Source organism: Myxine glutinosa, chromosome 8 (genome assembly GCF_964187855.1).
Source record: "Myxine glutinosa chromosome 8, kmMyxGlut1.1, whole genome shotgun sequence".
NCBI classification, from domain to species: domain Eukaryota; kingdom Metazoa; phylum Chordata; class Myxini; order Myxiniformes; family Myxinidae; genus Myxine; species Myxine glutinosa.
Genome location: NC_136268.1, coordinates 107,926,473 through 107,942,412, shown reverse-complemented (window position 1 = coordinate 107,942,412; position 15,940 = coordinate 107,926,473). Strand labels below are relative to the sequence as shown.

General features: G+C 37.7%; 1 protein-coding gene across 1 annotated transcript in view; it reads right to left on the bottom strand.

Annotated features, from left to right (window-relative positions):
- Window positions 1-14,954: 14,954 nt before the first annotated feature.
- LOC144893316 (B-cell receptor CD22-like) overlaps window positions 14,955-15,940 on the bottom strand; it is a 49,578-nt gene continuing 48,592 nt past the window's right edge. Inside the window, exon 6 of the mRNA XM_078783658.1 lies at window positions 14,955-15,560. Within this exon, the coding sequence (XP_078639784.1) occupies window positions 15,181-15,560 (380 nt within the window). The 3' untranslated portion in view covers window positions 14,955-15,180. The remainder of the gene's footprint in view (window positions 15,561-15,940) is intronic.

Sequence of the window (15,940 nt, the reverse complement as noted above, 5' to 3'; positions counted from 1 at the left end):
AAGGAGTTGGAGAAACAAATTAGTGGAAGTGGTGTAATTGTAGATTTTGCTCACCCACTGCCTGATAAAGCTAGATTCTTGGTTGGTGATATGCTTTCCTCTATCGCTCAAGCGGGTGTTAAACTAACTAAACGGGGTAATGGATTGTATCTTTCTCATAAATAAATGGATAAATGGTTTAAACAATTTGGAAAGAATACAACGTCAAATATAGAACTAGCCAAGTATTGTAAAACACTAAAAATTGATAATGTGGTAATCTGTATGAGAGATGAATTAATACATATAAATAAGAATACAAAGAATATTATTATGAATTTAGACACACAGAATGGTTCTCATTGGGTTTGTATTCATAATAGTCAGGATAAATATTATTTTGATAGTTATGGTATGCCACCACCTGTTGAAGTAATACAATTCTTACAGAATGGTGTTTATCAAACATTTCAAGTTCAAGAAATTAATTATAAATGTTGTGGTCAATTATGTTTATATGTATTATTTCAACTCAACAATAATGAAAATTTTTATAATATCATTTTTAATCTAATATAAATGACTTATGTTGGAAAAGATGGTTCTATCTTTGGAAAATCCTCCCAGGATATTGATTTATCAAATTATTATACAAAGGCACAGGCTGAACGACAAAAATATAGTATAAGTAAAAATATTAATATGAAGAATACTTATAAATTAATCAATTATCCAAACCCTACAGATGCGAATGACTTAATTAGATTCAGTGATTTATCACACTTGTTAAATAAAACAGCACGTTTTGTGAAACAAGTAAAATTTACAACCACAACACCTGGTTATACTGACCATACACCTTTCCTCATTGAATTTAACTACCTGCTTACAATTGAATTTTATAAAGAAGGACATTTAGTTAATATGCGAATTAATAAATGGGGGTATGATATGCCTGATTTAGGGTATAATTGGTCTTTTTCAATAAACTTAGAAGACCTACATGATTTAAATCAGTCTCGTAAAGAAGAATATTATCCACTTGGTGAAGATAAGGATTTATGTGGAAGTACAATTAGTAAACAACAAATACGTGATTTTAAGAAAATAAAAATATATGATAGTATAGCGATGGTTCGCATGACAAAGAAGGAAGGTAATGAGATAAGGATAGAAAGCCGAGGAATACAAACCGATTTGGTAGTGGGAAGATGGGGTGGTATTACCTGTCATAATATTAATCTCACATATATTTCTGATACATAAATGGCAGGAAGAAGACTACAAGAGAATTATAATTTTTGTATTCAAGGATACCTACAAGAAAAGGGTGCTCGGTTTTACATACCGTACGAATTGGAACATACACATGGAAATTTTGTCATTAAAAACTGGCCTTATACTGATATTGTTAAACCCACAAATAGAGACTTGTTTAAAGTATTAAATAAAAATGAACTTCTCAAAGTTATGAAATATAAAACTCTTTTAGAAATCGTCAACAAATCTTATTGGTATCCTATTATGAGAAAAATAATTATAGATACAAGAATATCTCAAAATCCAGATGAGTATATGTATAATATTATTTGGGACTCAAGCTCAAGGGTTGTAAGGGCTAAGGAAGGAATTGAAGAAGAGAAGGAGGAAAGAGAGAAAAAGGAGAAGGAGGAAAGGGAGAGGGAGGAGAAGGAGGAGAGGGAGAAAAAGGAGGAGGAGAGGGAGAAAAAGGAGAAGGAGGAAGGAGAGAAAAGGGAGAAGGAGGAAAGAGAGAAAAAGAAGAAGGAGGAGAGGGAGAAAAAGGAGAAGGAGGAGAGGGAGGAAAGGGAGCAAAGAGAGAGGGAGGAAAAATATAAAAAGATGGAAATCAGTGAGATTCGTAAAAGATTGAGTGTATTACAGCAAATAAATCAATCTCAACGCACCGAAGAGGAAATTAAAGAATTAACAACTCTTATGAAGATAATGGTTTCAAAAATAACAACGTCAATGTCTTCAATTTCAGGGAGGAGATTTAAACGAGAAAGTGGTGAAGAAGAAGAAGAAGAAGAAGGAAAAGATTATGTGATTGATGATGTTGGTGTCATTGACTTTAGTTAGTTTTTATTTGTAAATAAATGGAGGAGAGAGTGAAGGCATTCCTTAGGATTCTTTATGTTTTAAAAATAAAGATTGAAATGTATATGTTGAAAACCAAAAAGGTTTTGATACTCTGTCGGAATTTTTCTGATAAATAAATATGAGTTATTGTCTCAAATGTAAAAAGAAAACTAAATCTAAAAATATCTCTTATGTTAAAGCTAAAAATAATAGAGTTTATCAAAAAGGAATATGTCAAGTATGTGGCTCTAAAAAGTGCCAATTCATCTCTCCTAAAAGAGGAGGAGACATACAAAAGTTTCTGTCAGGAAGTAAATTTACAACAACTGGAATTCCAGGGGAATTACACCTTCCAGGGTATTCTTTCTGTGGTCCAGGAACAAACTTGGATAAAAGATTAGATGAGGCTGACAATCCTAAACCTTGGTCTAAACCTACAAATAGGGTTGACGAAGTGTGTATGAAGCATGATATTGCTTATGGGAAAACCACTACGTTGACTGAAAAACATAAAGCCGACAGCGAAATGTTGTATAATTTGTCTTTGATACAAAATCCAACGTTGAGAGAGAAAGTTGATAGGTTTATTGTGAGAAATTTGATAAATGCTAAATTGAAACTTGGTCTTGGTTATTCCTCAAAAAACTATTAGGCTCTAATGATGCCATCAAGACTGAGGAGCTTTTGGCTGAAGAATTACACAAACCTATAATCACAAAGTTTAAAAGAAGGAAGGTTTATTCTAAATACACTGACCACATATGGTCCGCTGATTTAATTGAATTGAATAATGACAGGGGATACAGGTATGCTTTAACCGTTATTGATTTGAGGAGTAGATTTGCCTGGGTTGTCCCTTTAAAAAATAAAAGGGGTGATACTTTAATGTTAGCCTTTAAGCTAATATTTGATCGGGATAAAAGGAAACCAAAGAAGTTATGGACTGATGAGGGAACAGAGTTCTATAACAAAATATTCATGAAATTTCTTAAGGGGAAGGGTATTAAATTATACAGCACCTTTAATGAAGGAAAGGCAGTTGTTATTGAGCGTTTTAATCGTACTTTAAAAGAGAAATTATATAAAAAATTCACACAACTCGGTTCTCAAAAATGGGTGTATTTAATTCAGGATATTGTAGATAATTACAATAATACAGTTCATTCATCAACACAATCAAAACCATCAGAAACATTTACAAAATTAGAATATGAAAAGGAGATTAATTTGAGAAAGCCCAAGTTTAAAGTTGGTGATATTGTAAGAATATACAAATGGAAAAGTCATTTTGAGAAAGGTTATACACAAAAATGGACTCGTGAATTATTTAAAATCATTGATGTAATGGATACAGTCCCTTGGACCTACAAATTATATGATTTAAATGGAGAAGAAATCTTGGGTTCATTTTACTCACAAGAATTACAAAAAACACAAGTAAGCAGCTAATACCCTTGAAAATAATAAATAAATAAATAAAATGTAATGGGGATACGTTTTTAAATCTGTGAACCCCAAACACAGAATCCCACAACTTTTTAGTTGGGGCTTAACTTTTGTGTGTGTATAATGGGGATACGTTTTTAAATCTGTGAACCCCAAACACAGAATCCCACAACTTTTTAGTTGGGGCTTAACTTTTGTGTGTGTATAATGGGGATACGTTTTTAAATCTGTGAACCCCAAACACAGAATCCCACAACTTTTTAGTTGGGGCTTAACTTTTGTGTGTGTATAATGGGGATACGTTTTTAAATCTGTGAACCCCAAACACAAAATCCCACAACTTTTTAGTTGGGGCTTAACTTTTGTGTGTGTGTGTATGTGCGAGTGAGTCATAATAATATACAAACCCTAACCCAACCCAAGCCCTAACCCAACCCCATCCCTAACCCAAACCCATCCCTAACCCAACCCATCCCTAACCCAACCCCATCCCTAACCCAACCCCATCCCTAACCCAACCCCATCCCTAACCCAACCCCATCCCTAACCCAACCCCATCCCTAACCCAACCCCAACCCTAACCCAACCCCATCCCTAACCCAACCCCATCCCTAACCCAACCCATCCCTAACCCTCACATTCAAAATCCCAACCCTAACCCAATCCCATCCCTAACCCAACCCCAACCCTAACCCTCACATTCAAAATCCCAACCCTAACCCAACCCATCCCTAACCCAACCCCATCCCTAACCCAACCCCATCCCTAACCCAACCCCAACCCTCACATTCAAAATCCCAACCCTAACCCAACCCCATCCCTAACCCTCACATTCAAAATCCCACCCAAACCCTAACATAATCTTTCTTTTCTTCTTTTTTAAATACGTATTTCTTTTTTTTTTTTTCCTCTTCCTCCAATTCTGTCTTTCAAGGCTTTTAAGTTTGAAGAAGTAGAAATGGGAAGAAAGAATTTTCCAGCATTTTCTTCCTCGAACTTTCTTGATATTGCTTAAATCAAGCGTCATTAAATAAAGAACATTGTTCATTGCTTTAGAATCCAAAGAGTCTCCAAGAGGAACCCCACAGGTAGAGTCTCCAAAATAAAACCAACTTTCCAAGTTCCCAAGGTATAACCACATTCCTGTTGAGCCTCCAAGATAGGTATCACATTCCGAGTCATCAAAACAAAACCCCCATTCCGAGTCTCCAAAAATATAACCATCTTTCCAAGTCCCCAAGGTAAAACCACAATTTTCAGAAATATTGGGGGTTTCCGTGATAAGTCTCACATAGTATAACTGCGGACCATCAGGGAAAACTTCCCTTTCCCAATTTTTTTAGGGTTTCTATGATGTGTCTCACATAGTATAACTGCGGACCATCAGGGAGAATTCCCATTTCACAATTTTTTAGGGTTTCTATGATGTGTCTCACATAGTATAACTGCGGACCATCAGGGAGAACTCTCCTTGCCCAATTTTTTAGGGTTTCTATGATGTGTCTCACATAGTATAACTGCGGACCATCAGGGAGAACTCTCCTTGCCCAATTTTTTAGGGTTTCTATGATGTGTCTCACATAGTATAACTGCGGACCATCAGGGAGAATTCCCATTTCACAATTTTTTAGGGTTTCTATGATGTGTCTCACATAGTATAACTGCGGACCATCAGGGAGAACTCTCCTTGCCCAATTTTTTAGGGTTTCTATGATGTGTCTCACATAGTATAACTGCGGACCATCAGGGAGAACTCTCCTTTCCCAATTTTCAGAAATTTGTGGGTCTCCAATGTATGACTTGTATTCTGGCTCATCAAGGTAGAACTTGTTCAGTGGGTTTTGTTTTGATAACTCACAACAAGTATCATCATGGTAAAACTCTTTTTCAGGATTTTGTGGATCTCCAAGGTATAACTCTTTGGCTGGGTCATCAAGGTAGAACTCGTTCTGGGGGTCTTGGTTGTTCAAAATGTCTTCAAACAAAAAAATAACTTCATCCCAAGTTGTGTTAAAAGCAGAATTTTCATTTCGTATCTCAGATACAATTTCCTGTGAAAGAAAATAACAATGTATTAATTTAATACAATATTTTTTATTTGTATAAATCAAGCTCTATGAATATTAAAATAAACTTTGTTAACTCTTACACGAGTCTCATCTTAAAAAAAAAAAAAAAAAAAAAAAAAAAAATTAAATAAATAAATAAATAAATAAACAAACTTACCTCCATTGATAAGAGGTTCGAGTCCAGTTCATCAATCTGAAGGTTGAGTTCTACACAGGTAGTAGGACTCCATGGAATAGCAAAGTTATCCCATTCCATTTCGGCATAGTAGTCCATTCTCAAGTGAAGCAGAAAGTGTGTTTGAAAAAGCCTGTGTGGTCGGTGCCTTTTATAAGGACTGGGTGTGTCTTCCTGTGGAAATTCCCTGGGCGTGTCTTAACTGGAAATGATGTGATGGAAATTCCCTGAAAATGATGTAATGTATTACCTGGAAATGATACAATGCTGAAGAGTTTATAAAGTGGGTGGGACTTAGCAAAAATGGGAGGAGCTTAGCAAAAGTGGGCGGGGCTTAGTAAAAAGTGGGCGTGGCTTAACAAAAAGTGGGCGGGGCTTAGTAAAAAATGGGCGTGGTTTACCAAAAAGTGGGCGGAGCTTACCAAAAAATGGTATGTGGCACTGGAGGCGCTCAAACAAGAACATTGAGGGAGGTTTACCATTTTATCTTAGCTCAGTTAAAATATCTTAATAAAGAACCAAACTCAAACATATTTTTTGTTAATATATTAGATGGTGAAGAGAGTTGTAGGAGAATTAAATTATTTCCCACGCATAAACAAATATTTGTAGGGTCGTTGTTTGAGTGGGTTATATTCACCAGATGATATTAAGAGTAAAAGGTTAAAAGGTCCATGAGGTCAGAAGGATCACAGGTGTTTAAGTGGTCTAATGAATAAGGATAACATGTCAAAAGGTTAGAAGGTTCGTAAAGAACAGGGTGAGAGAAATATAGGTGTTTAGGGGCAATGAGGGAGGGAAAGAATTAATATGGAAGTGAATGGGTCAATGTTTGAGTGGGTCAAAGATTAATCTGCCAGATGATATGTAGAAGAAGGATGATAGGTCTATAAGAGAAAACAAATATTTGTAGTGTTTGAGTGGTCTAATGAACAACATTAAGGATAGGTACTACAGACAAAAGGTTCATAAAGATGAGGGTGGGAGAAATAGAGGTGTTTATGATTTTTGAAAAAGACAAGGGGGTAAATGACATTAGATAGGGATTTCCCATGTTAAACGGAGGTGTCCCAGAAGCAACATTATTACACTACTCGAGTGGTTTAGTTATGCTATTAGCCAATTGATTAAGAAAATAATTTGTGATAATCTTTTATTGATTTTAATTCTACAATTAATCAATCAATTAGCGTACACCTCTCCCTCCCAATGCAGCTTCTATGAGGTGCACTGCGGTATTGCCGGGCGCCCTAGGCGCCCCGGCAATGCCGCGCTGTAGGATATTTAGTTATTTGGCATGGGGGCTGTGTACTTTGAATGTATGTGTACTTGTTGTACACCGCTCCTTTCCTATGCCATCTCCAGGCATTGCAAATCGTCATTGCGAGGCACCAAAGGGGGCTCGGCAGTGACGCACGCTGAAAGAGAATACTCAGTTTTCACTCTGGTTTCTTTCTTGTACACCGCTCCTTTCCTATGCCATCTCCAGGCATTGCAAATCGTCATTGCCGGGCACCAAAGGGGGCTCGGCAGTGACGCACGCTGAAAGAGTACTCAGTTTTCACTCTGGTTTCTTTCTTGTACACCGCTCCTTTCCTATGCCATCTCCAGGCATTGCAAATCGTCATTGCCGGGCACCAAAGGGGGCTCGGCAGTGACGCACGCTGAAAGAGAGTACTCAGTTTTCACTCTGGTTTCTTTCTTTCTTGTTTGTTTGTTTTCTTGCTTGGTTGTCCGGGCGATATCTCAGCCATCCTTTGAGCTAGGAAGCTGAAATTTTGGCACAATAGTGAGAAAGTGCTTTGTGAAAAACGGGATTTTTTTTTTGATTAATCAATAAATTGAGGAGTTATTTAATTATTAGCGATTAATTAAGTACTTATTTAATTAATTAAATTTCCTTTCTCTTCTGACCATTAACTCAGGCACCTTTTGAGTTAGGAAGCTGATATTTGGACATGCCAATGACCAGGTGATTTGGCTGCAAAGGATATTTTTGATTTATTAATTAATCAATTAATCGATTAATTATTTAATTATTCGATTAATGACCCAAAAAATTTTTTTTTTGAAGTTACAGATTCTGATGAAATAGTGGTAGTTTATGTGTTCTCTGACCAAATTGATTAATAATTTAATTTTTTTATGATTATTATTTATTTATTTTCATTATTAATCATTTATTTATTTTCTTTCTCATTTGGCCAACATCTCAGGCACCTTTTGAGCTGGGAAGCTAATATTTGGACATGAGTGACCAAGTGATGTGGCTATCAAGGATATTTTTGATTTATTGATTAATCATTTCATCTATTAATTATTTATTGATTAATCGATTAATTATTTATTGAGTAATCAATTAATTATTTAATTTTTTATAAATGACCTATTTAATTAAATTTCTAAAAGATACATCTTCGGATGAAGCACTCGTGGTTTAGTTATGCGATTAGCCAATTGATTATGAAAATATTTTGTGATAATCTTTTATTGATTTTAATTATACAATTAATCAATCAATTAGTGTACACCTCTCCCTCCCAATGCAGCCTCAATGAGCTGCACTGCGGTATTGCCGGGCGCCGGAGGCACCCCGGCAATGCCGCTCTGTAGGATATTTAATTATTTGGCATGGGGGCGGTGTACTTTGAATGTATGTGTACTTGTTTTCTTTCTTGTTTGTTTGTTTGGTTGTCCGGGCGATATCTCAGCCATCCTTTGAGCTAGGAAGCTGAAATTTCGGCACAATTGTGAGCAAGTCCTTTCTCAAAAACAGTATTTTTTGTTTTTTGATTAATCAATTAATTGATGAGTTATTTAATTATTAGCGATTAATTAAGTACTAATTTAATTAATTAAATTTCATTTCTCTTCTGACCATTAACTCAGGCACCTTTTGAGTTAGGAAGCTGATATTTGGACATGCCAATGACCAGGTGATTGTGCTGCAAATGATATTTTTGATTTATTAATGAATCAATTAATCGATTAATTATTTAATTATTCGACTAATGACAAAAAAATTTTTTTTTTTAAAGTTACAGATTCTGATGAAATAGTGGTAGTTTATTTGTTCTCTGACCAAATTGATTAATAATTTAATTTTTTTATGATTATTATTTATTTATTTTCATTATTAATCATTTATTTATTTTCTTTCTCATTTGGCCAATATCTCAGGCACCTTTTGAGCTGGGAAGCTAATATTTGGACATGACAGTGACCAAGTGATGTGGCTATCAAGGATATTTTTGATTTATTGATTAATCATTTCATCTATTAATTATTTATTGATTAATCGATTAATTATTTATTGAGTAATCAATTAATTATTTAATTTTTTATAAATGACTTATTTAATTAAATTTCTAAAAGATACATCTTCGGATGAAGCACTAGTGGTTTCGTTATGCGATTAGCCAATTGATTATGAAAATATTTTGTGATAATCTTTTATTGATTTTAATTATACAATTAATCAATCAATTAGTGTACACCTCTCCCTCCCAATGCAGCCTCAATGAGCTGCACTGCGGTATTGCCGGGCGCCTGAGGCGGCCCGGCAATGCCGCGCTGCAGCATATTTAATTATTTGGCATGGGGCGGTGTACTTTGAATGTATCTGTACTTGTTGTACACCGCTCCTTTCCTATGCCATCTCCAGGCATTGCAAATCGTCGTTGCCGGGCACCGAAGGGGGCTCGGCAGTGACGCACGCTGAAAGAGAGTACTCAGTTTTCACTCTGGTTGTTTGTTTTCTTGCTTTCTTGTTTGTTTGTCCGGGCGATATCTCAGCCATCCTTTGAGCTAGGAAGCTGAAATTTTGGCACAATAGTGAGAAAGTGCTTTGTCAAAAACGCTATATATATTTTTTTGATTAATCAATAAATTGAGGAGTTATTTAATTATTAGCGATTAATTAAGTACTTATTTAATTAATCAAATTTCCTTTCTCTTCTGACCATTAACTCAGGCACCTTTTGAGTTAGGAAGCTGATATTTGGACATGCCAATGACCAGGTGATTTGGCTGCAAAGGATATTTTGGATTTATTAATTAATCAATTAATCGATTAATTATTTAATTATTCGATTAATGACAAAAAAAATTTTTTTTTTTAAGTTACAGATTCTGATGAAATAGTGGTAGTTTATGTGTTCTCTGACCAAATTGATTCATAATTTAATTTTTTTATGATTATTATTTATTTATTTTCATTATTAATCATTTATTTATTTTCTTTCTCATTTGGCCAATATCTCAGGCACCTTTTGAGCTGGGAAGCTAATATTTGGACATGACAGTGACCAAGTGATGTGGCTATCAAGGATATTTTTGATTTATTGATTAATCATTTAATCGATTAATTATTTAATGGTGAATCAATTAATTATTTAATTTTTTATTCATGACTTATTTAATTAAATTTCTAAAAGATACATCTTCGGATGAAGCACGAGTGGTTTAGTTATGCTATTAGCCAATTGATTAAGAAAATTTTTTGTGATAATCTTTTATTGATTTTAATTGTACAATTAATCAATCAATTAGTGTACACCTCTCCCTCCCAATGCAGCCTCTATGAGCTGCACTGCGGTATTGCCGGGCGCCGGAGGTGCCCCGGCAATGCCGCGCTGTAGAATATTTAATTATTTGGCATGGGGGCAGTGTACTTTGAATGTATCTGTACTTGTTTTCGATTTTATTTGACTGCCAGACAGCCAGACAGACTGAAAGAAATGCCTGGCTCTTCTGTTTGCATTCACACTCGGTATGAGATTCCACGTTCAACTTGCCAAATTCAAACCAAAGTACTGCTAAACTGCAGGTTTGTGTTATGATTCAAGTTTGCCCATCACAAGGCCTCCTAGCCACTCACAGGTAGGGGCTCCAAAAATATATTGTCGGAAGTGGAATCACTGGGAAAGGAGACACCTTTTGACATCTCTCATAAGCTAGAAAGGTTGTATTTTGCTGGGAAACAGCAGGAAGGGAATTCCACTGTTTGACGGTGTGGGGGAAAACTCTGAGGAATAACGTGCTGTGTTGACCTTCGAAACTCGGACAGTGTGGGTGTGTGCACACGTAGCCAAATGTGTAGTGTGCTTTAGAGTATGTAAAGGAGGAACAAGTAGAAGTAGTGAAAGCCCCTTTGAGACCCTTCCATTATAGTACATGCAGGAGAGATGCAGAGAGTCAAACCGAGAGAGGTTCCAAAGATGATGCTAGATCATGGCCTAACAGGTTAACAACTCGTCATTGAATTCTGTCAATAAGGGACAGAAGATGAGTCAAGCACCCACCCAGACGGTGGGTCTTTCGGTAAGAAGGTAAGGGGAAGGTTTAAGTCAAAGTTTAAGTCAATCTTTCGGTAAGAAGGTAAGGACGGGGAAGGTTTAAATCAATCCATCATTTTAAATTTTTTCATGGACTTGTTCATGGAATTAATGGACTTTTCATAAAATTCCTTATCCAAAAAGGTTAATTGTGTTGAACTCTTGGTTTCACTCAGAGCCAAAGCCCTGAGCTACTGATACTACCCATCACAAAATGGCGGTGCAACATAGGGCGGCAGAGGTTCAGTTTGTCGAAAAAGAGGGCAAAATATCCTGCTTACAAAATAAAATTTGGCATCAACATTATGAATGCCTGTTCTTCCATCATTTCAAAAGTGAATGTTGAGCTTTTCAAATGCATCGCGGGAAGCGTCTGCCATAAACGGCAGACGAACACATGGACAGACACCACAGTTCATAATACATAATAGATGACTTCCCTTGCAAAGAATTTCAACACAGAAAGAGACGATTTGGCTCATCGAGCCTGCACAATGGTTGCCAACCTATAACAGCTTTTTTGCCTGCAGAGTGAAGACTCATGGAAGGGCTAGAACACTGAATGGATCAGGACACAACAGGACTAAAGGAGCAGCAGTAAGGAGAGGGGACGCCAACAGTGAAGTTGAAGGACAATAAAATAATACAAAGGACAAACAATGGGGTGGAGAGGAATGTGGTGGACAGGATGAGAACAGAAGGAAAAATATTCTCCCCACCACTTCCTCCTCCCCTATATATATATATATATATACCCTCCCTAACCTTCCTCGTCACCCCCCCCCCCCCCCCCCCACACCCCATTCCCCTCTCTCCTCTATGTGTCTATGTGCTGTCCTTTCTAAATGTTGAGTGTCAAGCAAGGAATCAGCACGCACCATATTTAAAGTAAAAAAGAAAATATAAGGCCTACGCTCATGGCGGACAGGATAGATACAGAAGGAAAAACGAGAGCAATGCAACTGTGTCGCCAATATGCCTCCGCATCGTCCCACAACGGGTAGATGCCCTCTTTCACAGTCCTAAAAATAAACAAGTTTGATTTAAATCCCTTCAGCTGTTTTGAAGTATCACATTTTCACCAGCCTTGACAGGTTTCACATCGATAGGTGAAGCGCTTTCAGAGAAGGGAATTTAAATATCGGCTTTCAAGCTCATATGGCTGCCACACCACATGACATATGCAGTGTGTACATTTTTAATGTCATATGTATGGGTAGAGGATCAGGTTTGTGAAGTTTCGTGTTGATCGGATGAGGTTCGTTTTTATATCCAAGATGGCTGCCAATCCACATGACCGATGATGTTATTCTTTTCAAACTATATGCTACAGTGGTGCAGATGATATTTGTAAAAATTCGCATCGATAGTGTAAGTGGTTTCAGAGATATAATTATTTAATATTTTCCTTCAATCCAAAATGGCTGCCACACCATGTGACCAATGATGTTTTTGTGATCATCTTTTAATCACCATGCCTCGTCAATGACACACGTAAAGTTTTGAGTCAATCGATTTGGTGGTTTGGGAGAAGATGTTTTATAAGGTTTTTGGTTAAATCCAATATGGCTGCCAAACCATGTGACCTATGATGTCATAAATTTAATATTTCAATATAAATGGGTCTCAGATCATGTGCATGGAATTTCAGATTTTAAGGATTAGGAATTCGATTCTAACATTTTTGGCTGGTACACCACTTCACCGATGATGTAATCATTATCATTGTTTGGTTCCCCATTGAGAGTATTTGAAAATGTGGCAAGTTACAAATTTTTCCATTCAGCGGTTTCCGATAAATAATTTTTCAATTATTTGCGTTGATTCCAAGATGGCTGCCATACCACGTGACCGGTGACATCACAATTGTGATTAAAACATTCTGCATGGGTGTCACTCCTACCCTGAAAGTTTCGTCTTAATCGGACATATGGTTGCTGAGAAATACGAGGTTTAGCCCGAACGGACAGACGGACGGAGTACGGGCGGACGGACAACCCGAAAACATGATGCCTCCGGCCACCTTCGGGGGCGGAGGAATAATTATTCTCCCCACCACTCCCTCCTCCCCTATCCACCCTCATCTCTCCCCTATCCACCCTCATCTCTCCCCTAACCTCCTCAGCCCCTTCCCTGTCTCCCCCCTTCCCCTCTCTGCATGTGTCTATGTGCTATCCTTTTTAAATGTTGAGTGTGAAGCAAGGAATCAGCACGCACCATATTTGAAGTATTTTTTAAATACAAGGCCTCGGCTCGTGGAAGACCTGGGACACAACATAACAGAGGGAACAGCAGGAGAAAGGGGAAACGCCAACATCAGGGCAGAGGGAGAAAGAAGACAGAGAGCGACAAACAAGGGATGGAGACAACGATGAGGGTGAAGGGAGAATGAAAGGTGTGGACAAGGTGCATACACAGGTAAAATTTTTGGAGGGATAAGTGTTTTAACGGGTAAGCATTTAACGGGTAACGTTATCATGGCTATGGATAGGGTATTATGACCTGGATGAGGGTGAACAGTTGTCTTGAAGATCCGGAGGGAAGAACGAGATCGACAAGAGTGTCATAGAGAGTTTCATACTGTAACATACTGTGATGTCATATCCTTTTTCCGGACTCCGCCACCTGTTGGGCGCCCCGAGGGCTTTTTCCTGTACCGTCACTTCCTGGAATAAACCGCTATTGGACGCTTGCTGTCTGTGTCTCTGAATCCGTCGATTTGCGATGCCATCAATCTCGAAAGGATTTACAGCGACAGGTGCTTTCTCATGCACAACCTGAGACAGCAGATGAACAACATTACCTGGTAGAGGTTCCTCAATGGCGCGGGAGACGACTCAATGCGTCTGCACAATACATTTCACGTCCTGACCTGCACACAAGCTTGTATTCATAACGAGCAATGGTTGGAGCCCAACGTTGCACCCGACCGGATGAAGTCGGTGATACTACATTATCCTCCCCCAACAGACCAAGGAGGGGTTTGTGGTCAGTTTCCAATATGAAATGTCGGCCATAAAGGTACTGGTGCATTTTACCTGCTCCAAGAAATGCAAGAAAGGTCAACCTGCTCATACCGACGTTCCGTACTTGTTAGTTTCCTCTATGCATATGCAATAGGTTGCAAAAGACCAGCATCGAGCAAACTGTGGGAAAGGAAATTGGGAACCAGTTTCTTCATGAGAAACTCATTAACAGGCTGGGATGGAAATGCCAAACTCATCACCTCATAACTGATTCGGTCAATTCCCTCAATAATTAAGTTTAAGCTCATTTTGACCTCTTTAAAGTTTATTATGAAACGTTATGTTTAGGTCACCATTGCTAAATATAGGTTTATATTTTAAATAACCATCTTGTACTGGAACGTTTGTTAAAAGATTTTCAGTGTGGGCTACTGTTATTAACAACACCGACATGGTTTGTTCAACTTTGTGATGATCCTCATGGTCTGTCAGAGCGCGTCGGGTCCGCAGGAGCAGCTTCCTGAGCAATGGTTACACTGGGTGGTTTGCCATTGCCTTCCCAGCAGTAGTTCGAGCTGGAATTTGTAATCTGTTCATGGTGCCAGCGATAGCACGCCGACTCTTTCTGGAGGACACTGTGGCCTGTGGGATCTTTATCGTCCACCAACTAATGTCAGCAGATGTACGGGACGCTCAGTTTAACATCAATCGGATGGAAGACACACACATTGATTAATTCCTCCACTCTGTGAAACAACGGGATGATAGTTTATAGCTCGGTCGGGATTCGAACCCAGGCTAGACAGCTTGGAGGCGAGTGTGCACACTTTGAGGCCATCCTGTCAGCCCAGTTTGTATCTTAACGCACTGTTAATACACAAACTGCGGTTCCATGTTGTATTTATTCCGTTAAAACGTATCTCGTTTGGTACAAAGCTGTTCTTATGGTAGAATATTGAATATTGAGCTTTGCCTGCATGCGGAGCTATTCAAAAGCAGCGCGGAAAGGGGACGCCGGAAACTGGAGACAGACAAACGTACAAACGCATGGAAGACAAACGTACAAACGCATGGTAGACACCACACTTTTCATGATAAAATAGATCATTTTAACAGGCTGTTATATTCCCTCTACTCTTAGTCTTATCCTTGTACTCACCATAAACTTCCACTCGAATTCCAGATTCCCACGATTGCTCTCTCGGTTCCTTTAGCTTGAAGTAATAAGTTCCAGTGTCGGATTTGATCAGGTTTGTGATTGTTAAAGAACAATTGTTATGCATTCTGGTTCTTTTAAATGTGAAACGATTTGTTGAACTCAGAGAGTCAATATAAACATCCTGTGTATAATATGATGTGCTTTTGATGAACCACTCTCCAGTTGGGAACACTGATCCGACCTGTTTTGGTTCGTACCGGAGTGTACATGGTAACACGACTGTTCCTCCAGTAAATCCGTAAACCTTCACCCCATATGTGACGTCATACACTGTGGAGAGAGAACATGGTACAGGGAGAAAAAAGGGTTAATACCAGGTACAGGTAATACCAGGTATTTATTGAATATATTTAAACGATGCCAGGCATGGTAAAACCATAACATTTAACACTGATTTTCACTCCACACTCTATAATGTGAGACATATTTATTCTTTCTCATCAGAATGAATGATGTTGCAGAAATTGTTTAACAAATCCATTGAAATTTGAAACTGAAACAGAGAAATAAAAACGTTAATTATTGTGAAGTGAAAATTCCTTTGGATCAAAAACATGGAATCTGTGCCAGACCCAGCACAAGATGTTCTGTGGTTTGGACTGTGTATGTTAATAAATAATACAACACATTGTACTATCAACTATATTGTG